The sequence below is a fragment of the Chanos chanos genome, chromosome 15 (assembly GCF_902362185.1).
Source record: "Chanos chanos chromosome 15, fChaCha1.1, whole genome shotgun sequence".
Lineage (NCBI taxonomy): Eukaryota > Metazoa > Chordata > Actinopteri > Gonorynchiformes > Chanidae > Chanos > Chanos chanos.
The window spans coordinates 5,957,395-5,984,778 of record NC_044509.1 but is presented as its reverse complement, the minus strand read 5'-3'; the positions used below and the strand labels follow the sequence as shown (position 1 = coordinate 5,984,778).

The 27,384-nt window shown below is 42.5% G+C and overlaps 3 protein-coding genes across 4 annotated transcripts; all 3 read left to right on the top strand.

Moving 5' to 3' along the window:
- The first annotated feature begins 168 nt into the window (after positions 1-168).
- On the top strand, positions 169-1,352 carry alkbh4 (alkB homolog 4, lysine demthylase). The gene is made up of 3 exons (XM_030792530.1): positions 169-285; positions 415-606; positions 834-1,352. Exons 1-3 carry the CDS (start codon positions 169-171, stop codon positions 1,350-1,352), a joined length of 828 nt encoding a protein of 275 aa, XP_030648390.1.
- Positions 1,353-2,629: 1,277 nt separating this feature from the next.
- On the top strand, positions 2,630-9,904 carry lrwd1 (leucine-rich repeats and WD repeat domain containing 1). The gene is made up of 14 exons (XM_030792965.1): positions 2,630-2,709; positions 3,381-3,615; positions 3,778-3,897; positions 4,430-4,525; positions 4,726-5,232; positions 5,596-5,713; positions 6,165-6,271; positions 6,667-6,874; positions 7,118-7,190; positions 7,361-7,501; positions 7,920-8,023; positions 8,586-8,744; positions 9,201-9,310; positions 9,755-9,904. The coding sequence occupies exons 1-14, from the start codon at positions 2,630-2,632 to the stop codon at positions 9,902-9,904; spliced, it is 2,208 nt and encodes a 735-aa protein (XP_030648825.1).
- A 1,353-nt stretch (positions 9,905-11,257) lies between these two features.
- Positions 11,258-26,956, top strand: bckdk (branched chain ketoacid dehydrogenase kinase). Of its 2 annotated transcripts, XM_030792757.1 has the most exons (11): positions 11,258-11,651; positions 13,492-13,560; positions 13,986-14,096; positions 16,643-16,690; positions 17,328-17,447; positions 17,751-17,849; positions 19,006-19,079; positions 20,886-21,014; positions 23,540-23,629; positions 24,630-24,785; positions 25,650-26,956. In XM_030792757.1, the coding sequence occupies exons 1-11, from the start codon at positions 11,412-11,414 to the stop codon at positions 25,792-25,794; spliced, it is 1,281 nt and encodes a 426-aa protein (XP_030648617.1). In that variant the 5' UTR covers positions 11,258-11,411; the 3' UTR covers positions 25,795-26,956. The 2 variants fall into 2 exon arrangements, with proteins under 2 accessions (XP_030648617.1, XP_030648618.1); XM_030792758.1 differs by lacking the exons at positions 23,540-23,629; positions 25,650-26,956 and having other exon boundaries at positions 24,630-24,789.
- Positions 26,957-27,384: the final 428 nt, after the last annotated feature.

The following is a 27,384-nucleotide window of genomic DNA, read 5'->3' as shown; positions in this document are numbered from 1 at the left end:
TTAATAAACTAAGCTGTTTTGTAAAATATGTGTCTCGAAGTTTTTTAGAGATTCCGCAAGAGCGGGCCAATGAACCAAACCATGCACGTTTATTTTTCACACAAGCGGAACCTGTTGGTATACTCGTTGTTTCTGAGGGGACTGCGTTGAGTGTAGAGCGCTATCTGGATGGCTGCTACTGAGGATAAAACTCCAGCAGTTTGTGGCTGTAAAGGAATCAGAACATGTCTGATCTGCGAGCAACAGAATGTTAAAAAGCAGTCAGTCATCGCAAACAACGAGCAGGTATGACTTCTTTGATTAAAACTTTATTGTCGCTTTGTTAACTTTGTCTTTCCTCATCCTTAACCGGTCTACTCGAGTCTCTCTGTGTTGCAGGCGTGAAGTTCAAAGATATTTTATATGTTTTTTCAGATTCAGTGCGATTTTACATACGACCCGTTGTCAAAACTAGCTGTCCGAAATAAACACGGTGTCCAAGAATATCTTCCCTTACCCGGAATACGTATATGGGAGAATTTTGTCACGGAAGATGAGGAGAAAGACTTGGTCACTGAGATGGACCGAAACATGTGGAGAGATTCCCAGTCGGGTAGACGGAAACAGGTATGTAACTAAGAGTCAAAAGAAGTTAAAAGTGCTAAGTAGGTCACTCAAATGAACTGACTGATTCTAGGGAGAGTTCTGAGTGCATGTCATTTCGGATCTTACTTGGTTCGATGTATAAGACGAGCAGATGGTTCTGCCTGCTGACAGGCGGAGACCAGTTTTCTGTTAAACCACCACCGAAGCCAATCCAATAAGAAAACATTAAGACCATTTTGTTATTTCAGGATTTTGGACCAAAGGTGAACTTCAAAAAGCGACGTGTTCGTCTAGGAGGCTTCAGTGGTCTTCCAGCCATCAGCCGTAAACTGGTGGAGAGAATGAAAGAAGAGCCGCTGTTAGCGGGATTTCAACCGGTAGAGCAGTGTAATCTGGACTACAGCCCAGAGAGAGGCTCAGCTATCGACCCCCACCTAGACGACAGCTGGCTATGGGGTGAACATTTAGTCACTGTGAACTTGTTATCTAGCACTGTCCTAACTATGAGTCTGGATGAGGGAACGGGAGAACCGGACAAGGAGGAGGTGAGAGTTGCCGTGCATTTGCCGCGCAGGTGTCTAGTCGTTCTCTATGGGGAGGCGCGTCATCGGTGGAAACACGCCATTCATAGAAAGGACATTCACAGCCGGAGAGTATGCAGTACCTTCAGAGAACTTTCCGCGGAATTTCTACCGGGCGGGGTGCAGGAAAAACTCGGTTCTGAGTTATTGGACATAGCCTTGAGCTTTAAAGGAGTTCCCTTATAAAAAAAAAATTCTGAGCAACTACATCTTCTACTTCGCATGAAATGCCCCCCCCCCCCCAAAGCCATCTCTGCCTACACATTGTCTATTTATGAAGAAAGTGATACGAGACAGAAGACACACGTGCATGTTTGTTTGTAAACAACCATAGAATGCATTATTTTTTAATTATCGTTGGTTTTTTCATGTTTCAGCATTGGAATACGAAGTCTTTGTTTATGTTCTAAATGTTCCATCTCTGTGTCAGTCGACATTTTATCAAATGGGTTTAAACCTGTAATTACAGAGACCCAAGAAGACATAGATATAATCTCCAACAACACGTTGACTGTGCATCTCACAGTAAACATCACTCAATAAACATCTTTGATTTTACCCTGTGTTCAGATTTATTTTCTTTTGAAAAATGAACAATAAGGCCCATTTGGACTCTTAAACGTCCGACCGTATTTGAAAAAGTTCTTTTTTTGCCCCACACAATATGGCGGAACGGAAATACCACAGTCTGCTGCTAAAGGTCAAAGGTTTATTCGTAATTTCCCGGGAAAAAATACATGCTTGAATTTTACATCAGTGTGAGTACTAATTAAATACTTTATCGTTTAAGGTTCCCATAGAATGTGTCCTTGTAAAATCGTTTATATTATCTGCTCACTAATGCGACCCTTCGAATATTTTACTCGATTTATGTGCTATCCATCTTAACTAACTTGTAGACGTGAATCGGTTTCGATGTCCTCGCTACTCGGGAGAAGTCAGTGTTAACTGTTGGAATGCTTTGCATTTATTCGAGTCAGAGGCAGGGCTGACCTTATGTTCTCTATTTTCGCATCTCTGTTTTCGCGAAAAGAAGCAGGTTTAAAATGCACTAGCTTTTTAAAGAATTTTTGCCTTAAACGTCAGATGTGAACTGCATGTCCACTACATCTATGATAGATGACTGCAGTTTTTACGTTGGTCGTACTGGTATAAGCACAAAGGCAATACATTTCTGATCTTCATATCAGCGGTCTGCCCCGTCAGTGCCTCTCAGATGGTGTTAATCGGTGCTGTTAACACCCGGCACATTTCCATGAAAACAACACCGCAGGGTTTCCTCTACCACACTACGAAGTGACGAAGATTTCTCGCTGAAACCACTTAATACAATGAGACAAAACCATAGTGACTGCATACAAGCTCACGAGCCATGCCCTTTTAGCACGCATATAAAATGATGGTTAAAAGCGGCTTTCCTCATTTTGCTGTTTCCCCTCCGCTCTTCCTCTCGCAGAGCCACGATGCAGAAAATAACACAGAAAGTCCTGTTCGAGAGAGGGACTCCTGAAACCAGTAAACTGGACCAGATCAAGACTCTGAAGTAAGTTTTAAGATAGCGATAGCAGTTCAGTGCTAATGACAGAGGCCTTTAATATCCTTGTTTTAACGCCATAATACTGATGAATTGCCCACCAAGTGTAACGTTTTGACCTTCAAAATGCTGAGGTTGGCGATACATTAATGATGCATATTATAATGTTAAAAGTCCTGTGTAAAAGCCCGTTTTCTGCATATCCTCAGACTGTGTTTATGGTTGGCTTGCTGGCGCTACGTATTGCCACTACCAAATTGTACACACCAGCGATTTCGTTATTCGCAGTGTTGACACTAAAAGTAGAGCTGGAATTAGGCAAGGTTTATCTCATAACGTGTGCAAATTTCAAATAACATTAGAGAAGGTCCCTTGAACAGTACATAAATGTGTCATATATATATATATATCTACGATATTACGATATATATGACACATTTATGTACTGTTCAAGGGAACTTATCTAATGTTATTTATACATATATATATATATGTGTGTGTGTGTGTGTGTGTATACATACATATATACTTTTGTCTTTCTCCTCACTCTTTATGAAAAAGAGTATATTGTGGATACAAATTCACTTCTGTATAAATGTACATTACCTCGTATTCATCCTTAATGAAATGTAGCATCAGATCCAGTGATTATGCCTAACACAGTACGCTCTCTGTGCAAGTCTCTCGCAGATGGAGCTGAAGAGCACGGATCTGCCCGTCTCCCTGCTGTCTCGGCTCTGCCGTCTGGAACGGCTGGACCTGTCTGGAAACAGGCTGCAGGAGCTCCCGCGGGGTTTGACCCTGCCCTGTCTCAGAGTGCTAGACTGCTCTAACAACGACATGGAGGATGTGACATCGCTCCAAGACCTGGGCAGCCTAGAGGAGCTACGGTTAGAGGACAACCTGTACCTTACAGTAAGATGCAGCCTTCACTAAAGCTCTGTGAATGTGCAAGCTCCACTGCAAACACTGTGTTGCTGAATAATCACTATTTGATAGGTTATGTGACTGGGCCTGTTGGCCCACTTATAGTCCACTCTCTAATTTTCCTTCCAATTTGGGTTTTTTTTTTTGCAGGTTAATGATGAACACAAGGCGATGTTTCTTCTGCCCAACCTGAGGATTTTTAACGGCAAAGATGTCAGCGCAACGGCTCGTCACATTCGCTATGTCAGCAGTGAGATTCTCCGGAAACGGGTAAGGAATCCGGTCTCCTCAAGGAATCTCTGTCGCCCCAACTCCTCTAAGGTTAACTGTGTTTAAATGAACCGTTTTTGTGTGTGCGTGCGTGCGTGTGTGTGTCTTTTTTTTTTTTTTAGGTGATTGGGTTGTGGGAGAAGGATTTCACTCTTCCTCAGCCTGTAACGGCAGAAAGCCTGGTGGCAGTTGAGAAAAAATTTGTGAGCACCGCTTGCTTTCAAGTCAAATATGGTCCTAGCTCTCTGAGTGACTACACAAAATGGAGGGTATGTGTGACTTCATTTAAATAACTTCATACATGTCCATTTGGTCCGTTCTGAGTTACAGAAATACGGCTGAAATACTTTTATTTTTGCTGAACCAAAAATCTGTCCTCAGTCTCATATGCGCCTCAGTCCAGTGTTGGATTTTTGTCTCGTCTGTTTTTATTGCCTGTAATTTATAGGATTTGATGTTTTTGTTTTTTGTTGTCGTTGTTTTTTTATTGGTTTGTTTGTTTATATATTTGTTTTTTGGGGGTGGGGATCAGGTGGAGATGATTGCGAAAGAACACCTCCGATCCTTGACTGGATCCGGTGAAAAACAGAGAGAAGCGGAAACCCTTGCTGGATCTAAAGAGAATGGGGTAAGACTGTTCGGCAGCGTTGAACCTGAATTATATCCGTCTAAAAAAAAGAGGAGAAAAAAAAAGGATAAGAAAACCCGGGGTTATCTGGTTAAAGAGAAGAGGGTAGACATATTTATATTCCATGTTCTTTGGCTTTCCTTTGTTTTTCATAATTCATCTGGAACTTTAGAGACCATTAAACATCTGTTTTGACTCAGGCGGAGAACACTCCTGCCAAGAGGAAGAGTTGTGATTTGGGAACTGACGGCAACGCGGGAGGTTCCGTGAAAAGAGCAAAAACGAACGGAGAAGCCGTAGCAGAAGCGAGCCCGCGAAAATCGAATCGCTTAGCTAATGCGGCCGTGCCGGAGGCTAGCCCCCGAAAATCCAGTCGCCTGCAGGGCACCCCTCAGAAGGTTTCCCAGACGACACCCAGCCCCCGAAAAGCACTTAGGATGAACGATGCACCTACTGCCGAGGACAGCCCACGGAAATCGAGCCGTCTTCAGGGTACGCCGCAGAAAAACGGACATGTTGCCGCTAGCCCTAGAAAGGTCCCCAAGAGTCAAAGCATTTCCAACGGGAAGCCAATAGCTGGAGAGGAGAGTCAGTCAAAAAAACCGAGAGATCACTCAACATCACAGCAGGGGAGGCAGACAAGGACCCCCACCAAGACAGGGACCTCTGCACATCAGGAGACTGATATCAAGTCTGATGTACCTAAGGTAATGTGATATATTTAGTGAAACACAGCTTAAATATAATTAAAACTGTGTAAAGAAAGTCCTTTAAATATGCTCTCTGAGGGTTGTTAATGAATCGTTACCAGATCGATTAACGTATATCAGATCGATTAAGAGTATATCAGAGAACAGTGACGGTCACTTACCATGGTAGCACAATTACCATGTTGTTCATCACAGTTACCATGGTTACTTAGGCACGTGAATATACATTAACTTCAACGCCACACCCAAAGAAAGAAAGACGGTTTCACTCCTCGCCCGGCGCTTTGCGAATTGCGACAATGGCTCGTCACAGAATCGTTGGCTCGTCGTTAACAGTATCATCCCTCCTCTGTCTCCCAGGAGCCAGCGTGTCTGCGACCAATCCACGTCCTGCAGTGCCACAGTAAAGACGACAGTCCAGAGGACTTCCGCACCCAGCTGTGGGCCTGTGCGTTTGAGCCTTCGCAGGACAATAGAGGTGAGTCCATCACCATGTCCCCGGATAATTATTAAAGAGACTGTACTGTATCTATCTTTACTGTATGTGCTGTACTGTATTTATCTTCATATATATATCATGTTTACTAAGATAGAGGAAGACAGGAGCTTACAAAACACGTTTAAGCGTTGACAAACCTTTCAGTTATTTGTTCCGCAACGTCTATTTTCATTGCATTTTGGTATCGCAAACCCATGGATTTCACTTGTCGTCACGTCTATATTCAAAAAACTGTCTCGTCGCTTGTAGTTCCAGCCGGGTGTTTCACCAGACTGTGATTTTTTTACATAACAAATACTGTTGCAAATTCTAACCCACATTTGCTGTTTCGTTTGAACTCTCATAGTGAAGGTAGCCATGGGGCTGAATGTGATTATTTGTGCATAACTATTGCTGTGACATACATGCTTTCTCTCCTTTTCTGTATTAGATGCCAGTGGCTGGACCCATACAGTAGCAACCTGTGGAGGTGATTCTGTGTGTGTGATAGACTGTGAAACAGGGCGTGTACTTAAGAAATACAAAGTCCCTGGTGAGGTAAGTACCTCTGCTCTCTGCTATTTACTACCATCTTCCTCCACCAGGGGGCAGCAAGGTGACATATTATGGCCAGTTACTGCCCTTGTTCTTGGCTGACTGAGGGCACTGATCAGTGCTCTGGGTCTTATCACAACCCTTTACTTTTGTTAAGTTATCATCAAAACTGAGCCAAGGACATATCATAAAGTCATTCAGAACACTTTTTATTAAAATGCACATAGTTCCAAGGGCAGTTCTCAATACCCTTACCTACCCTTACCTACCTACCTCAATACCCTTACCTCCCAGGCAAACTTCAGCACATAATCTGATATTGAGCCTGATTCTGATTAACCCTTTAAATCGTTTTTGTTTTTTGTTTATTGTTTTTTACCCTCTGTCCTGTCAAACAGGAGTTCTTCTCTGTGGCCTGGTCCACAGTGATGATGTCACGTGAGGTCGGGGGTCTTCGCCCCTGTAGCATTTTGGCAGCGGCGGGGAAGAGGGGCGTGGTGAAGCTAATCCACCCCAGGGCTAACCTGGCGTACGGAGAGTTCCGCGCCAGCCGGCGTGCAGTCTCCATCCTGCGCTTCAGCCCACGGCGGGCGAGCTTCCTCTTCAGTAAGTGTGTGTGAGAGAGAGAGAGTTCACTGTCCCAACAGTAACTACGAGACTGAAAAAAACACACCATTTGATTCTTTACACATAGCGAGTGTATAATATACATTGTTTATAAATATATCCAAACAGATTCAGGTCTTGCATTTTCAAATTACTTACGGCGCTTTGGTTAGTGGCTCCTGGTTATACAGGTTTAGCAGAGTTTCCTGTTTGAAGAGGATTAACCTGTATTTGTCCCCGTAGCTGGAGCCTATGATAATAAAGTGATTATGTGGGACATTGGTGGAGTGGACCGTGACTATAACTTCAAAGTGAGGTGAGTCATTGTTGTTATTTGCCTATTTATTTAATATTCTGTTTGTGCGTACAATTTTGAACATTTGTCTTCGGCATGTTGAACCAGACCTAAAAACTCAGTCACGAGCTGACTTGAGTTTGGCATCGTTATGAATAATAATATTGATTTTTTTTTTTTTCTGCTCTCAGTCAGCTGCTCGTCCTGGAGACGAGCTCCACTCCTCTACAGCTGTGTCTGCCTCCATCCTCTCCAGACACACACCTCATGACCGCCTGCGAAGACGGCCTGTACTGCTTCGACACTCAGCTAAGCAAAAACACACAGAAGAAGTGAGCAGTCTTTTTTATTCTCTCTCTCTTTTTCTCTCTCTTTTTTTTTCCTACATTTAACTGCTCGACCTCAGATGTCCTGTGTCTGTGGAAAAAGTCGTTGCGGTTAAAACATCGGCGCTTAAGGTTTTTTACTGCACATCAGCAGTGGAGAAGCTGGATTGGCAGATTTGTTCAGCTGCCTTCCTGTGCGGAGCCCAGTTTTTCCAGACTGTGTTTGGCCCTCTAATTGTCAGTCTGTTTCCTTTTCCTTGGCTACTGACAGACGCAAATAACTGACCGCTTACAAACGTCAGGCAGATTCGCATAAGAGTCGTCTCAATTAACATGCCTCGTTATAAAGAGTTCTTACCCCGAACGACAGCATGGAAGTAGAGAGGGTGAAAAAAAATATATGTTTTGTCATCTTGTTGCTAAGGGCCGAGAAGATGGAGATTGTATTTCCTGTTTACAAGAAGAAGGACAAGACCGGCGACTACCGCACTATAGATGGACTGGGTTTCCTGTCAGATGACATAGTGGGTAAGTTGTACGTCTGCCTTGTTCCGAGGAATAAACAAACTCTTATAGCCGCCTGCCTTATCTCAGTCTCTCATTGGTCAAGTTAAAGAAAAAAGTGACAACTGGTTTACTTTTGTGTCAGATAATGCTTTGTTATGGAAAAAACTGGTACTGGCCTTGTTTTAAATTCAGTCACAATTTAATAGCACTTTGACTGACTCAGGAACAGTGTCTCAGGAAATGAATTGAAGAGCCAACAGAAAGGTCATGATTTGTGTTTTTTTTTTTCGTGGCTGTCTACTTTCACTGTTTTGACAGTGTGTTATGTTTAGTGACCCCCTTAGGGTAGTTTCTCATTCGAATGTGTTTTAATGTAAGACTAAATATTTAGCTGTCTTTGTGCGTAGTGCGGGGAAGACACTGTCCTGAATGTAGATTATGACGTGCACTGGGACAGGCTGTTCCTTCTCTCTCTCTCTCTCTCTCTTAATGTACAACTTAACCTTTATTCTCCACCTCTTTTTTCCACCCTCTCTTTTCTTTCTTCATCTTTTCCATCCCTTCTCTTCCTTCATGTTCTCAGCATCTAAAAGTCACATGCAAGGATCCATCTACCTGTGGAGCTGGAATCGGACATGGGCATCGCGCCCGGGCAAGAAGAGGGAGGTGCCCGCTGTTATCTTGGCAGAACTGCAATGGGCCAGCACAGACATTCCCTACCTGTCTCTGAGCACCTGCCCAGGTGAGTCACATCCACTGTGACGGTTTAATTAGGAGCCTGTGCAAGAAAGGGTTTTTGTTGTGTCGATTGCAGGTTTTGGTTTGGTTCCAGTGCTTATGTCCTGAATAGTAACTTTGTTTATAATATCAGATTGTCTTTGAGTTTTTTGAGTACTCTTTGACTCCTTGAATTTTTTGCTGACGTGTAAACTGCATGTTCAACCTGTGAGAGTTAAGGATAGAGATAGAGGCAAATGACCCATTGACCAAATGGCAACTGTTTTTTTTAATAGTTTTTTTTTAAAGTTTTACTGAAACATACATATTAAAATGATTATCTTAACCCCATCCACTCTTTGTGCTCAGATGCTTATCAGGAATTGTTTGACGCCTCATGTCATTTTTTTAAGTAAACAAAAACATTGATCTGATTATGAACAGGCCGGTGCTGAACTGCGATTTCATCGTCCTTTTTCAGATTACGGTTATGTGGTATGTGGCGATGAGAAGGGGAGACTGTGGACATACCACATCACAGAGAGTATGAAGTCCAAATTTAAGAGTGGAAAAGTAATACCCGCTACTGAGGTACAGTAATGAACCTTGTCTGAGACTGTAGTGCCTACTGCTTTTTAAGAATTATTCCTCCTTATCATTTATGAATGTTAATCACTTATTACACCAGTCATGCCCAAAAGCGATAACATGGCCTTTGATTATAGTATTCCAGACAGCATGACCAAATCACAGGTTGTTTTACTGGTTAGCCCTGGTGAAAGCAGTTGCTTATCTCAGAGAGATAAGTGAATCAGACCTATTACTGAATGTATTTTAGCAATGTGCACTAAGAAATGGATAGGGAGTTATAATAATAGTTATACCGTTGAAGCTTTGCCAGAAGATGGCACCCTCTCTTTATGCGGCTTTTTAACCATGAAGGCTTAGCTAACGGCTAACAGGCATTCTTAAAATATCTTTTTTTTTTTTAAAATACTTCTACCATGTAATGTTATCTCATCTCTTCTTTTGCAGGTCTTGGAATGGCCATCCCCTGTTAGAACTGGAATGAGCCCAATAGAAGGGCCTTCCATCAACAACGTTGCCATGGATCCAGAACTCCGCTATCTGGTTGCCCTTAGTGACAAGAACATGGCTGTGATTTGGAGGAGAGAGGACGTCTAAGCAGCGATAGCCTCTGTTCTACACCTCATCTTGCGATGCAAGTGGTCTTAGTGTCTGTATCAGTTCTTCTCTAATACTACACCACAGAGCCTTTAAAGGGAGATGATGTCATTGCTGCACTGAGAACAGTTACCTCACATTACGTGGCTCACATAAATCATTTAAATGAGGCTAGATGTCTAACATTTGTTTAAAAGAAAAGAAAATCTCTCTCTCTCTGTTACTTTACAAATATGTACATTTTTTTTGTCCACGTATCATGTGGAGTGGCACAGGCGTTCCATTTTGAATATTATTTTCCTTTTTAGATATTCGTGTTCCAAGAAAAGGGACAGTAACAAAAATGTGTATTGGAAAATCAGTTGATTACTTTTGGAAATCCAGTTGGGAAATTTTTGTCCCAGCGGGAGATCAGGAGAACCCATACCATTGTGTCTTCATATTTCATGACTGCACGTATTAACATTTCGGCTTTTTGGCGAACTTTCACCTACTTTCAGCATTACAGTACAGAAATGAACTGCGAAAACAAGAGACATGGTTGATTGACATGCAAATGCTGAAACTTCAGTTGGATATGTGTGTTTTTATCAAAACAAAGAATATATTGTGTTTTGCCTGATGTGAAAATGTCAGCTCTTAAATGCTGAGAGCTCTTTGTTTTATTTTTGCTTTTTGTCCTTTTTCCCCTAAAAATCTACTGTTTTTATGGATTAATGTTGGCAATGTGAATTTGTAAAAAGCTTTCCAATTGTAAAACAAAAAAGTGATATTGTCTATGTTAGGGAAAGGCGCTAGTAAGTGACTACTAACGACGTTCTTTATAAATGCACGTGATGAATTAAAACATCTTTCGGGCATCAGTGTTCGTCTGTTTCGTTCGTCCCACATAGCACGCAGGTGGTGTCTGCAGACACAGTCGCGCAATCCATGTGAAGCCTTGAACCGCTGCATTTCTGCATGTAGAAGTGGAACGTGAGCGAGAAGGACAATGAACGCCACATACGTTGTATGAGAGGACAGATCTTTACATTACATATAGTAGAAGTTTCAGGAAGTTTCATAAAGACCGTCTCTGTCCATGTTCGAAGTACACGAACTAAAATTCAAAAGTCTATGGGAAGACGTGGTCAGAGTACACAATGTTCTATTTGTCACGTACTGTTTCATACATTGTTCACTGTATAAAAACGCTCTGTGACTCCACTATTGGTTGGAACAGTCTGATGAGAGGAGTGGTTACCGACTTGTCCCGCCTCTGTGGTTCGCCATTGGTTAATTCGTTAAGTCGTTTGATATAGAGCTTCTCGCAGTGGCTTTCTAACTATAAAGGCAGACCTTGTGTTTGTGTGCGTAGCTATGTGGTACTGCTAAGGTACGTGCCTTTGTGCACGAAGTAGCAGAAATTTAGATGGCGTTGTGGACAGAAATTTAACTTGAAAAGTGAAGAACTGGATTTCCGTTCGGTTAGTAACGTCAATAACGTTGATTCGACAGAACAACGAAAATGCGACGAAGAGTGACCAGCGGTGCCCTGGAGATGTTGGGTTGTGGTCCTAGGATGAGCAGGCTCTTGATGGCCCCCACTACGAAGATAGTGGGTCCCATGTCTGCCTTGGAAAATGGCACCAGCGAAAGGTTTCGGTCTACGTCCTCGATTTCAAGCTATTCCGAACTGGCTCGAGAGAGATCTAAAACCGTTACCTCGTTTTACAACCAGTCGGCAATTGATGCATCTGCCGAAAAGGTATTGTTGAGTATGAAGTGCCATTTCTCTGCTATACCGAATGATGAACAAAGCTGTTTTCGTCAGATTGCGGTAGTAAAAATCGTATCTCCTTATACATAAATGACAGTGAAGCAGCCAGTGAGATATAGTCCCATTTCATTTGGGATTTGTGGAAATGTGGACTTGCCAGCTCCTGAGTTAGCCAGTGCTGTCACGCTCTCTCATAGTAGTGCCCTTAGCTAGTGCCAGCTCGTTGCACAAATCCCCTTCGATAGTTCGATAGTGTAACCAGCAACACTAGCTTTGTCCTAAAGAGTGTTATGGCCAAATAGAGAAATAGCTCTTGATTTGGTTTTCATACTTAATGTGAAACACATTTCGCTTAGTAATAGGCTAAATGGTAACTACGTTGATGTTTTCATTAGCAAGCATTTATGGGGGGTCGCAGGTAAAGCCTCCACCTAATTCATTTTATATCGACCTATTTTCCTCTCACAGTAGTGTTTGTATAATGTGTCAACAATCTTCTGAGAGCAGAGGTTAAACACATGCTTGGGTCAAATCAAGGTCAGCTGAGTGCAGTATGCTTTATGTTGTAATGAAACATACATCAATGTGTTCTGTAATCAGTATAAAAATGATTGGTCGCGAAATTTATGACCAAATTATTTTACCCCACTCTCAGTTCCAGTTGCATTCGTAACGACTGCGTTTGCAGGTGGATTATTCTGTCAATTATCGCTGGATACTAGATTTTACGTTTTCCTGATTAGATAAAAGTCAAATGTGTGACAATAACCTGAGCTACGCTATATGGTTTAAGAGGTAGTAAACTGCTGCCCTGCATTTCTTGTGTCTCACCAACTGTGTGTGTCCTATCCTTATGTAACCTGGCCTACATTCAACGGCTTCCAGGATCTGAGGTACAAATGACCTCAGTTTGCTATTAGAGATCTGACGCTGGGTTTAGTAACCAATTTGGCTTCGTAACTGGACTACGACTGTTCTTTTTGTGAACTTCTGTGAAGAACTTTATCTCAGAATGTACCACAACGTCTCTCTGAACTAAAAGATATTACACCATTTTACCTTACTGGTTATAACAGTTGAGTGTGATCCTGGTGTGTACTGGTCCTGATCAATGTCCCTCCCGTAAGACATTATCCTGACTCAGTGGGAAGGCCCCTGTTGTTAGGAAAAACATCGTCTCTAAATTACCCGCAGCGACAGCTGGGTCAGTTAACATTTAAACAGATGTCTGTTTAGTTATCAGTAACGCATTTAACATATTTTACAGAGTTCGGTTTAAAACATCCTAATACACCACAACATTATTCCTCGTCATAACGGGGGGGGGGGGTATTTGAGAAAGCGGGTTTAGTGAAAACGCGGAGTTAATTAATTCAGAGAAAGTAGTAAACGTCCTTATAGAAGAGCCCCTCGGCTTCATTCTCCTAGCAAAACAAAGCCAAAGGGCTCTTCTACTAGGAGGTTTTCTACTTTCTCTGAATGAACTAACTCAGTTTTCACTAAACCCGCTTTCTCAAATAGCTCCCAATATTGGCTTCAGGGCAGGCTTGTGGCCTGCTTTAATTGTATTGACTTTTCTGTGTTTAGCCTTTTTGGCTTGGTTGTTGTCTGTCTGTCTAAAGATAAAGATCACTAGGGAAGATGCCCTTTGTCTAGATTAAGATTGTAGGAGGGTTATTAAGGTTTTAGCAGGTGGGGGAGGGAGAGGGGGCCAGGCAGCCATATTGGTCTTGCAGTAAAGAGTGGTAACAGCAAACTGTCCTATCATTAAGTCGGTAATTTAGAAACACGTAGAGACATGTCAGTAATACTCATGTTCTGTCCACAGGCGTCTGTCCGACTCACCCCAGCCACCATGCTGTACGCAGGGAAGTCTCCAGACGGTCAGCATATCCTGGTAATTATGTCCATTAATGGTTTTTACAGCAGATACACAAATATGCACGCACAGAAACTGCCTATGTCAGTCATCCATAATATCATGTCTGGCTTTCTGTTTACTCATTGTACAAGCTGTTAATCAGTCAACGGCTGACAGAAAAGCACTGTCGTTTTACTGTCCTCATGATAACAAATATACAAGTGTAGACAGTAGTTAATGCTCTGTCTCGTATCCGGTTACACAGTACAAGTGATAATTGGTATATGTTCCTGTTTTAACTTGATTCAGTTAGCTCTTTCTTTTTGTGCATGATTTAATCTTTAAGCTCATGTAGTTACTCATGTGTTCGTCGTTACCCACTGTTCTTCAGCACCATATTTTCCGCACTGTTCGAGCATAAGGTGAAATGTCTCTAATTTGGTTTATTTGTATAATCACAGAGTAGTGCCAAGTACCTACACAAAGAGCTGCCAGTGCGTATAGCCCACCGGATCAAGGGCTTCCGCAGTTTACCTTTCATCATCGGCTGCAACCCCACCATTCTGCAAGTGGTGAGTCGCGTCGCCTTTCACCATTATATCCTCAAACTCCCTCCTCATTCAGCTTCTCATGGCCTGGCTTAGTTTCCCACCCTTTGATAATCAAGGCTAGCTGTCTTGACTAGAATCTTCTGGCAAGTGCTAGAGAGTTCTAGAATCTCTGGCAGAGATTCCAAAAGGCCATTAGGACAACGACCTAGATGAGATCAACCTTTTCGATTAATCTCATTGTACGGGAAAGCAAATCCTTTGCGAACACTTTTAGCTTTTGTGTGTACGATTCTCTCTCCTTTTTTTCTTTTTCACCTGGAAAGGCGTTGGCAATCCTTAAAAGATCTGATGAACTCATGTCGTGAACTGGGTTTTAGTCACTGGGCGTTTCATACAGATGACTATACTTAATATGATTCTTAAGTATTAGAGATATCATGGTGGGACACGTAACACTGCTGTTACTTGCCTGGCACCTCAAGGGCTGTCACATGACCCTTCATTGAATTACACCAGCTGAGTTTAACAGGCTTCATATCAGTAAAAAAAAGAAGTTCTTAATAAAGACCCCACCAATACTCAGGCATGATTGACATCTGTATTCTGCCAAATGAAAGAAACATTTGGGTAATTGAGTGATGTGAATTATCTTGGGTGTAGGTGATTTCTCACCGGTGAGGTATGCTTCATGGGTTTATAGGCAATATAAAAAGTCCCATCATGCCTTGAGGCTCGTGTAAAAAAAAAAAAAAAATGCTGCTATAGCCCAGATCCTGTTGGTAATGTTGCTGTAGCTACAGGAAAAATGTCTCATTGATTTGATTGAATGTGTCACATTTGGCTGGAGCTGCAGTCCAAAACACTGCTCAGTGTGCTGTTGTACCATTTGGAAACATTAGTAAAGGTGATGTTGCCATATAAAGCTGTAGCCAACTGCCTGAAAACACAAACCCTTTGACCACAATGTCCATCATTAGTTTGTGAATGGAAGCAAAATAGACCTAATTGGTTGACTGTAAATATTAATCTAGGATATGATCAGGCAGTTTTTTCAAGAGCAGCCCATTGATGACTAGAGATTAATGCTGCAGTCAGCTTTCCATGCGTAAAAATTTCATTGTAGGTAAAAGCGCATGTTTCTTAGTACAGTGGTGCTAAGAACACAAACAATTCCTAATGATGGAACTTTTTTGTCAGGAATGATGTTGCAGCCATGTAATAACAATGTTCCAGACAGTTGTGGAATCAGTATCAAGCTCATCAAAATACCTTACTGTATTTTGTATACCACTAGCGCTGGCCAACAGATGGAATGGAAGAACTTTGAAAGGATTCTAGAATCCTCGTCTATAGGATCTTAGAGTACAAAGACTGCATTACAACATGCCCCAAGTATGCCTGTTTCAATACACATATGGTTTCTTTACACACACTCCAGCATTAAGTTTGCACAACTGCCATAAATTTCCAGCCTAAAGCATGAGGAGCTGCTCTTCTGTTTGGTTCTTGGTCTCAGACTGGAGTGTAATCCTGCCCTCATTTAGCACCCTGGCCATGTGATGATGTGGGCCCCCCCCGCCTCTCTACTTTGCTGAGGGCAGCTTTTGTGAAAATTGGTCCAAACTAGAGTTTTTGATCAGAGCAATTAAACGCGGGAATACTTCATTGAATCCACCACAATAAGAACCCACAAAAGAGCAGAATGAAGAGGGGCCATGGGAAACTTTAGACGAGGGTTTTTTTTTTATTGTTGTTGTTGGTGTTTTGTTTTGTCCACCCAGTTCTAATGTACAGTCAGAGGCAAGGTCTTGAGACTGAAGCTCCTCCCCCCTCCTTTGTCACACCCCTCCTCTGGTTCCATGATTCGTCCGTACCTCTTCCCTCCGTGTGAACTTTTACCTACATCTGCCCTCTGCGCTGGCTCCATGTGAAAGAGGATCTGGAACACAGCTCTGCTCTGTACTGTGTTTTTTTTGTGCTTTTTTTTCACTCCCTCTTTTGTCCATTCCAAGTAGAAGAGCAAGTGAACTCGACCGGTGCGGCCAGGCCAGCCAGTAGGGAGCCCCCCCCCGCTTACATTTTAGAAATGTTGTTTACAAGACTACATATCACCACATATGGGTTACTGAGATGATTGTGCAAAGTGACAGATTTCCACTTCTTCAAACTGTGGTGTTGTTGTTGTTGTTGTTGTTGTTGTTGTTATTAAAGGTATTATGACTTATTTGAATCTTAAAATACAGCATGCAGCATGAGCGAGTCGTTGGTCCTATATATGTAGTGTCAGGAAATTAAGTAGCACTGAAATCTCTAACGTGTTATTTTTGATGCCTTTCCTCTTTCCCCAGTTGTGAATTCCTGGAAACTCTAAAGAATAGTAACCATGAACAGAATGGTAGTTATTTAGGGGCCAGGAACAGGGGAACTCAGGGGGTAGGGAGTGTTTGGAGGTGGGGGTTCAAAACTTCTGGGTCCTTTAGCCTGACCTCTATTTACTGGAAGTCTTCCAACACGAATTCTAACCAGTATCCCATGCCCCCCCCCCCCCTTCTCTCTCTCTCCCACAGCACGAGCTGTATATACGGGCCTACCATATGCTGAGTGATTTCCCCGCGGTGAGTAAGACAAACCCAACTAAACAGGAACACGGGACCAGAGCTTAAGTCACACACGCTCACTTATCTGAAAGAGCTTCCATAATGCCAGGAATCAGTGACTGTCTCTCTGTAATGAGAGAGGCCCACACAGTACTGCTGTGTCAGACTTGACAGTGTGACAGGGCAGCCCTGGGCGTAGCCTCCCGGACTAGCCAGTTTCCTGTGTTGATCATACAAAATGTTGGCTCACAAAGGGAAGTGGGTTTTTTTTTATCTGACTCTGTGAAAGTTACTTACTGTCAACGCATGCGTTATTGAAACTAATAAAAAAAAAATACTGAGGGATTATGAAATGAGTTATTGTGAAGCAAACAGGGAAAATGGTGTCACGGTCAAATCTCGACCAAATCTGTTGCAATTTTTGAAAGACCACAGTATTAAGCTTTATGTAACTTCATATCAGGTTATAGTTAGTTGCATTTTCAATTCCATTGTAATCCAAACTTAAGACTACTGATTCTCTCAGTTATCTCCAGATTTCTAAATCACATTTGTACATGGCATTTGCTGAACACGCCAGCACTGATCTTCACTGATCTTCACTGATCTTCGTGGATGTTCGTTGTCTTTTGTCTCTCCTCTGTATTCTCCTCAGATCAAAGACCAGGAGACGGAGGCTCGGTACAGTAAGCTGATCCAGCAGCTCCTAGACGACCACAAAGACGTGGTGACCATGCTGGCCGAGGGCTTCAGAGAATGTCGCAAACATATTCAGGTAAAGTGTGCAAAGAATCACTGCAGTTTTTTCCTCTGTTGAACCGCCCTGCTGTTCCCCCACTAATACTTACCGGTAATTCTGAATAAGACAGGCGGTGTGTATCTGAAACTACAGCGATAAGCTGGGTAGTACATTTTGTTTTAATCTCTGTGTTATAAATCTGTGCTGAATAATCTTATTGACGGTGTTTTATTTGTTTATTTTTCCAGTACCGCTGCTTGTACTGTGTCTTTTGTGTTGGAATCTGTCGGCACTAATATTGCCTTTGTTTTTCTTTTGCTTGGGTTTTTTTTTTGGTAGGACGAAGGCCTAGTTCGTAACTTCTTGGACACGACGTTGACCTCGCGTTTGGGAATTCGTATGTTGGCCACGCACCACCTCGCCCTGCACGAAGAAAATGTACGAGTCTCTTACTCTCTTCGTGTTACCAAATTGGTGTTTGTTTTAGCTGTTCACACATCTAACATACCTTTTACTCTCTTATCCTAAATTACTGTAGTTCAGAAAGGAGAACTATGTAGACAGGGCAGCTCTTTGTCTTTGCGATGAAATATCGTGACACTCCTTTTGAAGATGACAGGGTTATCTCGACACGTTCTTCAATACAGAGCATGTGTAAATGGTCCTGTCGTTCATCTGAGGTCCAACACCAGTGCTCTCCACAGTTCATTGTACTATAAAACACATAAAGACAATTTTAGACCTATCCATAATGGGGAAACTGACACACGCCGGGTCTCTGTCTCCCTCTAAACATGTGGCCCACACTGGTTCTCCGCACTAGAACTGAGTGACGTAAGGAGCTGGAATGGAAGGCCAAGTGGGCCAGAGATGTTTAGTAATGACCCAGTTATATAGTCTAAATATACCCAGTCTGGGCAGACAGTGTTCCGAAGCATGACTCGGGGAGTTCGCCAGGACACACATAGACGTCGGTCTTCTCATATCACCATTGAACCGTTAGATGATTCACAAGTATGACCGTGCAAACCGCATCTCCCCTCGTATCTGGGGCCCACGGTTGAGTTTTTAACATAAATAAGCAAAAGACGTGGACTGGAAATTATTTGGGAGGTGGTTTTTGAAATGTTCAAAGGCAAGATTATCTCAGTTATTCCAGTGGTTATGCTAAGTTTCCATTGGAAAGCCCATGAATACTTTCGATGGGTTTCCAGTCAGTGGGTGGTTTGGCTTTGCTGAGGTGAATGAAACGTGCCAGACATAAGTGGCATCATGTCAACCTGCCAGTGACGACAGTGTCACTGGGCAAGAGAACCATTCTGTAACCAGTGAAATGACTCATGTTAATGATTCTCACTGGATTAAATAATCTGTTTCTGTCCCTGCTGTCTGAGTCTGAAGTCTGGTAGTATATTTACAACTGTTATGAGGAATTTAATACATACATGTTAGGAAAATATTTGGATTAGAGATCACTCACTATGGGCTTTGAATGTGTGTGCCTGCGTGTGTTCGTGTGAGAGGGTGAGTGACTGTGTATCAGTTACTGCTGCAAAATCTTGACTAATCTCTGAAATCCTTGGTTCTGTTGCAGCCTGACTTTGTGGGCATCATTTGTCGACGTCTTTCTCCAAAAAAGATCATTGAAAAATGGGTAGATTTTGCTCGGTGAGTGTCTGTCTCTGTCTCTCTCTCTCTCTTTCTCTTTCTCTCTCTCTGCTCTTTGTATATCTGCAAATAGAGAGACCTTATTTACCTGTAGAATGGACGGTCTGTTTACTCCTGTATTTCTGATCTAAGGTGTTTTCTTGCCGTTTCCATTGTGTCACATGAAACCTTTTTTTGTTCTCCCATCAGCTTGTTTGATCAGAATTAAAGAGGCGCGACATTACGTATGCACTCGGTGCTCAGATACCACACCACGTTCCCTGAGGCTTACGTTCCTGAAACGCACACACTCAAAAGACAGCAGTCGTAAAGAAATATGAGTGACAGCAGACATTCCCAAACACCTGACTCATCCAGTAGTGAAAGTGTTTACAAATGAGGGATTTAGTTTCTGACCAAAACGGTTGTGTGCTTGATGTGTTTTCATATTTTTACAACCACAAATCTCGGTATAGTTAGAAAAGTTTTCTCTCACCTGGGAGAGAATGACACGCAAACCATCTGAAAACATCAGATCTGACGTTTTACAAGTTTGAGTTTTTTTCTTTTTGTGATTTACAGACTTGTTTTTGTTTTTGACTTGACCCCTGAAACCTCTGGTGATTACGTTACAATCTGTACTGGAGCAGAGAACATAAACATGAAGAGGATGTACCTTTTTTTTTTTTTTTAATTCAATCTCTGAAAGCTGATTGACTAGTCAGGCTTCATAGTAACTCAGCCAGCCAATCAGAGCGCAGCATGTGAGCATATATTCAAATCAGCAAGAGACCAAAAAAAAAAAAAAAAGGGAAGAATTGCTGGGGTCTTAAGTCAGCTGATTTTGAACGGGGCTGTGTACTGCTGTAGTGTTTTATTTAACACAGTCATATTATCTAAAAAAAAAAAAAACCCAAAAAAACAACCCAAAACAATGGAAACAGATTCATTCACAGTCGTAGTCACAGGTTTAGTCATGTTCTTTGCTTACTTTTTGCAAAACGCAAAGAGGAAAAGTACAGTAATGTCGCAAGACTGTTGTGTTTGGATACAGCACAGACTTTCAGCACAAATGCACCCACTGCTTGCTTTTCTTGCTAAGGCTCTTAAGGAATGTGCAGCTGCCTGGTTCAAGTTTCCTCATCAGATACATAGAGAAAGAAAAGAGAGAGAGAGAGAGCATTGAGTTTTCCAGTTTTTCTTCTTGCCTCACTGAGTCTCAGAGTGGAGAGATGTGAATGCACTTGGAACAATAGCTCTGAAACAGGTCGTCTGTAAGATCCGTAGCGCTTGGTGTCTGAGTCAGCATCTGTCATTCATACACGTTCAGCAGTGTGATTAAAGTCCAAAGCCTGCCCCCTCCCTCGGTCTCTGCGGGGCCGGACCGCGGGAGCACGTTAGCTCCGGCTGAGTGGGTTCCTATTGATGAAATTTACAAGCACTTTAAAATATTTAGGCCGTTTTTGTGATGCTTTTTGGGAACCGTATGAGAGGAAGTCGTCAATTCCTGTTTTGAATTGTTTATTGCCCGGAGTCAATAAATCAGCAAACAATTGTGATAAAAGCACCACACACACACACACGGGTCACTTTGTGCTCTAAGATCTCTGTTTTAGGCTTAATATTTTCAGTGGAGAACTCATCTCTCATGTTAACGTACCAGTGATTATAGAGGACACTTCACTGTATAGCATATAGTAGGTCAGTGGGTCACATGGAGCCTTTTTATGTAAGACTTGGAGGCCGCCCTACAGGCATGGCATGCACACGCGTGTTTTTGTGTTCACACTTTTTTTTTTCTTCTCTCTCTCTGTCTGACCCTCTCAGGCGGCTCTGTGAGCACCAGTACGGCAACTCCCCGCGGGTTCGCATCAACGGCCACGTGGCCGCCCGATTTCCCTTCATCCCCCTACCTCTGGACTACATCCTGCCTGAGCTGCTGAAGAACGCCATGAGGTAAAACCACCAACATCATTCATCTGATGGGATACATCAACTGTTTTTATTACCTACCACTGAAACTCATCCCACTTGGTGTTTAAACTATGCGGTCATAAGTAATGTACTAGGTTTAAAAAGTTGTCACAAAGCTGCTTGCTGTGTCGGGATCACGAACATGACGTCTAGGCAAGGTTAAAAAAAAAAAAAAAGGTTCACTTGATCCACTTCAGACGAACTCTCACTTGGAAAGACTTTGAGTGCTCTTGGCTGGTATTAGCAACTGCTGTATTATTATTATTATAACTGATGTGTGCCCTCACACCCACATACCACCTCTGTGTAACATGACCCTGAATATCTCCGTGTCACGGGGAACTTGTCATCGTGCGCCGTGAAATTTTATTGCGTGCATCTCGGGGGTGAACATAATAGGCAGCAATGAAAGGCCGGGACAAAACGGTCATTAAGACGCCCTGCGCAAACACATTATGCAACAGGGCGAAAAGCTGGAGTTCGATTTTTGGCCCGCTCTGTGTTTTGCGACGATAGTTGGTAGGCCCTTTGGACGCGCATACGCTTTAATTGGCCCTTTAGTTAGCGAGAGGCGAGACAGAGAACATGAGTGTGAATTGGTTTCTGTGAAATAAATTGAACGCAACAGACACGGAGCTGCAACTATTATGAAATCTGCGTCCAGCGTGGCGTGAACAACGAAGCTTTGATTTTTATGTTGTTGTTGTTGTTGCATAACCTCGCGCCATATTCTCACGTAGTTCCAACGTGTTCAACTTGCGCCGGTCGCGTTTGGATAATAATATTTGGCTTTAACGAGTCGCCCTGCTCTGTCAAAGATTGCAGTCGGCCGTGTTCTTTGTTTGTAATTGCTGGATCCGTGCTCAGGTTATGAAAACAGAAAGAGAGACAGTTCACAGTGACCCCGTATATAGTGCCGCTCTGTGATTTTTTTTCTTTTCTTTTCTCCCCCCCCCCCCCTTAAAGTATTTAGCTCGGTCGGAATTGGGTCAAACGGCTGTTGCAGCTGAATCGTTCTGGCTTCCTGCCAAATGCTCTGGAGCCAGCACGTACAGCCAAGATATTGTGTATATGATCAACAGTCAAGCTGGCCTTACCAGTCTGTACCTGAACTTGCTATGACTATCAGTGAACCAAACTTAAATAACGCAAGTCACTGCAAGTTCAAATTTGGTCCTGTGATTTACTGAGCTGTATATGCAAAACTCTCCGTATTGTGTTTAATTTGAAATAAATTATGCAAAAAAAAAAAAAAGTAGTGCTTTGTCAGCAAGGTCAACTGTTGAGAGTCAGTTTGGAGATTTGTTCCCTGCGAGATCAAGTTTGAGTTGTGTTACTTCTGAGTCAGGGTTTTTTTTTTTTTTTTTTTCCTTTGTTTGTTTTTTTTTTAAACTGTAAGCCATTTCTACTGCTTGTGCCACTCCTTCTGTTTTTAAGACCAAATTGTTATTTCAGTCATTTAATCTGATTAGCAAACTGATGGTTGTGGTACAGAGAACTGAGGAGTCAGGTTCATGGATCCATCACTAGGAGGTGTAACTGCATAGCTGGAGGTTGAGGTTCCATTCATGGGTTTGTTCAGGTTGTGAACTGAGTCTAAGGAACCTCAAGATTAGCGTGTGACTCACACAGCTCAACTTGCTATTGTTAGTGTTGTTGTAGTTGATATTACCTCCAGCAAATTATGGTTACGGAAAAAAAAGTTTCATGTATTGAAGCAAGCTATTGGTACTAATTTTTTTTTTTTTTTTTAAATTCCTTCGATTCTGGTTACTCATCTGGGAGTCCTTGAGACGCCCTCTGTTCCTTGGTACTGACTCATCGTGGTCTGTGGTGGGTTTTGGCAGAGAGCGGCCTGACTCCCTCTCTTGTCTTTGTCTTGAGGCAGAACGGCGTGTTCTTGGCCAACGGCCACGGCTCATTATGGGATGCTTGGCCAGGCGTTCCTTCAGGGACTGAAGAGTTTGGGTGACTGTTATAAACGCAGTCGCTCCTCTCACTGACTCTCCAGCTCTGGCTCACAGCTCTGATACAAACTCCTCAGGCTGTCGGGAATATGGGAAAGTTCTGATTGGGCACCGTTAAGCCTTCCGGAACGTTCTCGGAAGTTCCTCGCGCTCATTTGAGAGAAAAATGCTCTTCCTTTATTCTATAAAAAAATAAAGTTTTTGATGTTGGGAGCACTGGCAAAGACTTGTTGAACATTCCCGTGTTTGAGCGTTTGTTCAGTCTGCATAGAGAACAGAGAGGTCACTCATGATCATTGTCTGTATTTAATGACAGGTGTAGTTTTATGTTTCTCACATTAGAAGTTTTGAATTGTTTTCCAACATCAGTGTCTGGACCACATGGGCCCAAATGTCATGTTGGCCTTCAACAGAACCTTCTGAATTTTGACATACTGAGTGTTAACTATACAAAACCCTTTCTTAATGTTAGTTTCAGGGTAAAAAGGGGGGGGGGGGGGTCAGTTCCTGGATCTAAAACACCACCTGTTTCTTCTCTAGGGCCACCATGGAGAGCCACCTGGACACGCCCTACAATGTGCCCGACGTGGTGGTCACCATCGCCAACAACGACACAGACTTCGTCATCAGGTGAGGGTGTTACTCCACCGGCGACAGAACTACAAATCACCATGGCAACCCTAAGGAACACACTTGAAGTATTAGAACATTTAGAGGTTGTGCTTAGGTCATTTTTTTTTTTTTTTGAGGAAATCCGGCTGTCTGTCGGTGTGGATGGGCAAGTAGGTTGGTTACCGTGGGAACAGGACCCAGTACTATCGACTCAGCAGGCTAAAACTATAAAAGGCTTGTTTGCACAAAGCAAATTTACACACACTCAAAATGTTTGCCCTTTTCTGAACAACTTCTCATATTAGCAGCGTTTGTACCCTGCAGGACACTGTATGTGTTTGCATTTTCAAAGGCATTTAGAAGGATTGGTAGGAGAACGTTCCAGATTAGAAACCTGGTTTGGACTCTTATCAGCCCAACAGTGAACTAAACCCTCCAGCTCTTTATGTCTTTGTTTCAGGGTTTTTGTTTTTTTTTACAGAACATTCAAATGAATTTTCACGAAAGGCTTGAAACATACGGCTAGTAGGTGACGTGGTCTTTGTTTAACTTGTCGTTTGGGAACGGAGAGTCCTACCAAAAATGGTAATCTTGCACAGTACAAGAGCTCTAGTATTAAAATGCATTTGGAGTATTAGAGGGTGACCCCTAATGACAAGCTGACACAGTACTTGCTGTGAAACATAGTCTTTGTTAAGAGACATTAAGTCAAACCCAACATGAAGCTCTATTGGAACTGAGTGGACTTGGGACAAAGTCTTTAGACCAAAAGCCATCATTTCTACGAGCCTTTCAGATAACTTTAATCTGAATTGATTCAGCACGTCAGCAACATGAACACAAAAGCTCACAGTCTTTACTCTTTCAAAGTCTGAAAGAGCAATTTACTGCAATACATGTTCTTTCGAATCTGCATGAGGTATTTCCAGTCTCACCTACTTCAGAATGACCTAGTTATATCACCATGGTAACGTATGGTGGATTTTTTTTTTTTTTTTTTTTTTTCTCCCCGCTTTAGGATCTCAGATCGTGGAGGAGGAATCCCTCACAGCATTCTGGAAAAGGTGATGGATTATCACTTCAGCACAGCCGAGGAGAGCGCCCAGAACCCTCGCATGAGTAACCTCTTCAACAACATTACCAACAGTGGCAATCAGTCTGGACCCATGCATGGGTGAGAGGAGCTTCACCAAGGTTTCATGTGACTACAAACCTGGAGAAATTAATATACCAAATATAAAAATGATTTTCCCAGCATCATGTCCATCACTGATACTGAATCAAAATTTAGTTCCTACTAAGTTCCCCAGAGTCATCAGAATCCTTCAAAACATTAATGATTGGAATACACATGAAGGGAATGCTACTTGTAGTGGTGGTACTAGTAAACTGTTAATAGTGTAAAAGTCTTTTTCATCTGGAATCAGCGTGGCTTCTTTTGTGTTCCGCTTTCGTTCATTCACCCCTTTTCCAGGGTTTTTTTTTTTTGCTGATCCTTCATTCTTTGCACAATGTTTGTTTGTTTGTTTGTTTGTTTTTTCACCCCAAACAGTTGTTTTGGGGTTTTTTTTACTGTCACTCGTCATATGCACTGTGTCCTTTCACTACGATTATTTAAAGCGGAGCAGTAGTCACATGATCAGACCACCATCTGGAATGCTGCAATCCACACTCTCTCCCCACTCAGTCAGCCAGTTTGACCAGTTCAATCTGGACATGGCGGGTTTGCACACTGGGACGCCACCTGCTCCCAAGCCTGCAGGCCTTCACAAATGACACCGAGATTAGAAAGTGCTGATTGTTATCTGGATGCAGTAATGTCATACAGTAATCTATATCCAGACTATGAATATAGTAATTTGGCATAATTGGACAGACTTTATCTGAGACAAACCTGCCAGAATCTAAACTTCACTCTGTACTTAAAAATAAAGAAAAAACCTCCTACACTGTGAGTTTCAGATGTTCTCTGCTAAGGCTCTGTTTTTTGTTTTTTTTTGTTTTTTTTTTTTGTTCATTCGGTCTCTTGGTTCCGCAGGTTCGGCTTCGGGTTGCCCACCTCACGGGCGTACGCCGAATACCTGGGCGGGTCTCTGTCCCTCCAGTCCATGCAGGGCATCGGCACGGACGTCTACCTGCGCCTGCGTCACATCGACGGCAAGGGAGAGAGCTTCAGAGTGTGACGGGGCACGCCTTTCCCCGCAGGCCTGATGGGTCCGTCGCCGCGCCGGCCTATCAGAGCGCAGAAAACGAAAGGGGGTCGAAGGTGAACGGAAGCCAGCGAGCTCCCAATTGCGCTTCTCATGTCTACCCGGCTCCCCATCTTTTCACACTGCCTCAGTTTATGATGATACAGCCCCCCCCGCCCCCCCTCCTCTTTTATACCCCGCTCCGAGCATTCATTTCGGCTGGCTCACGAAGGTGTCAATCAAACGTGCTATCTGAAAAACAAAGATGTTTCCTGGACAGTGTTTCATAGGTATAGCTAATGATGTTCACTGTGCTTAAAAAGAGAAAAAAAAAAAAGAACTTCAGCCTTAACAGGGATTGGATGATGCCGTCATCGATACGTGTTTAATAAAAACATCAGAGAACCTCAGAGACTGAAGATGTTACTGAAAGAGAAGATCTGCTCTTTACACTCCATTGGTCGTGGGAGAGAGGACGTTCTGGTGTTAGTCCAATCAGAGCTCTGCGTTTTCCTTCTCCAAAATGGCCTCTTCTCGGGTTGCCTTAGGATTATGAGCAGAATTGTTTGAACTCTTTTTTTTTTTTAAGGCTTGGAACCCTCGCTTAACTTCATGTTAACTACCGAACTGACTGAGTTGACCACTGGGCAGAGATCAGAGACCTTTTAAAAAGAACTGCTGATGCAGGTTGAGATGTTAGCTGCCTTATGAGAGGGGGAAAAAAAAACCACTGTTTCAGAAGATGGTCCTCTTCATTTATCTCTGTCCACTGGTCTGTTTTGACAGCTGACATGTTTATCACAGAAATCTGATTTCAAAAGAAATGACTTCTTTGCTTGGCAGTCTTTTCAGCTTCTCTCAATACACAATACCAAGTATTGTTTTGGTTTTTTTTCCTTTTTCTCTTCTGTATGTCGAGTCCTCATTTCTCCACAAAAAAAAAAAAGTGTTCAAGGTCAAATTAAAGTAACGTTAACCTTTTTAAATGGAAAGACCTGAGTAAATTGTTAGCAGTGGTGTTGGTTTTTGGTTTGGTTCACGTCACATTCCATTTAGATAAATGTCATGGAATTGCATTTGCAGACTCTGACAGAACCTCCTATGTGGAAATTCATTAATAATGTTCCTCCCACACCTTTGCCAGTCTTTTTTTTTTTTTTAAGTTTCAACTGCTGATTTGATTGAATTAGCAAGTAGTGGAAGCAGCTGGGCTCTGTCACACATTAATACAAATACATTAATGCATTGACAGGCAGACCAAGTAACAGACTTTGTAGTTGGTTTGTGTCAGTGAAGGTTTTTCTTTGTTTGTTTGTTTTTTTCTTTTTAATAATATAAAATTTGAAATATAATGCAGTGCAGAAGAGGTAGTGAAATGTTTTTTGTGTGTATGTGTGTGTGTTTTTGTTTTGCGTTGATGGCATCTACAGGAAGACCCAAGGACTGGAGATTTGTTACACAAGTTTGCCCCCTGCTGGTTAAATAAGAGTACTAAATTTTAATCTAGCAGAGATAAATATTTAAGAGATTTATGAAGTTATGACATTAGTAAAGTGGCACAACCGGTGTCTGTATGTTATGGAA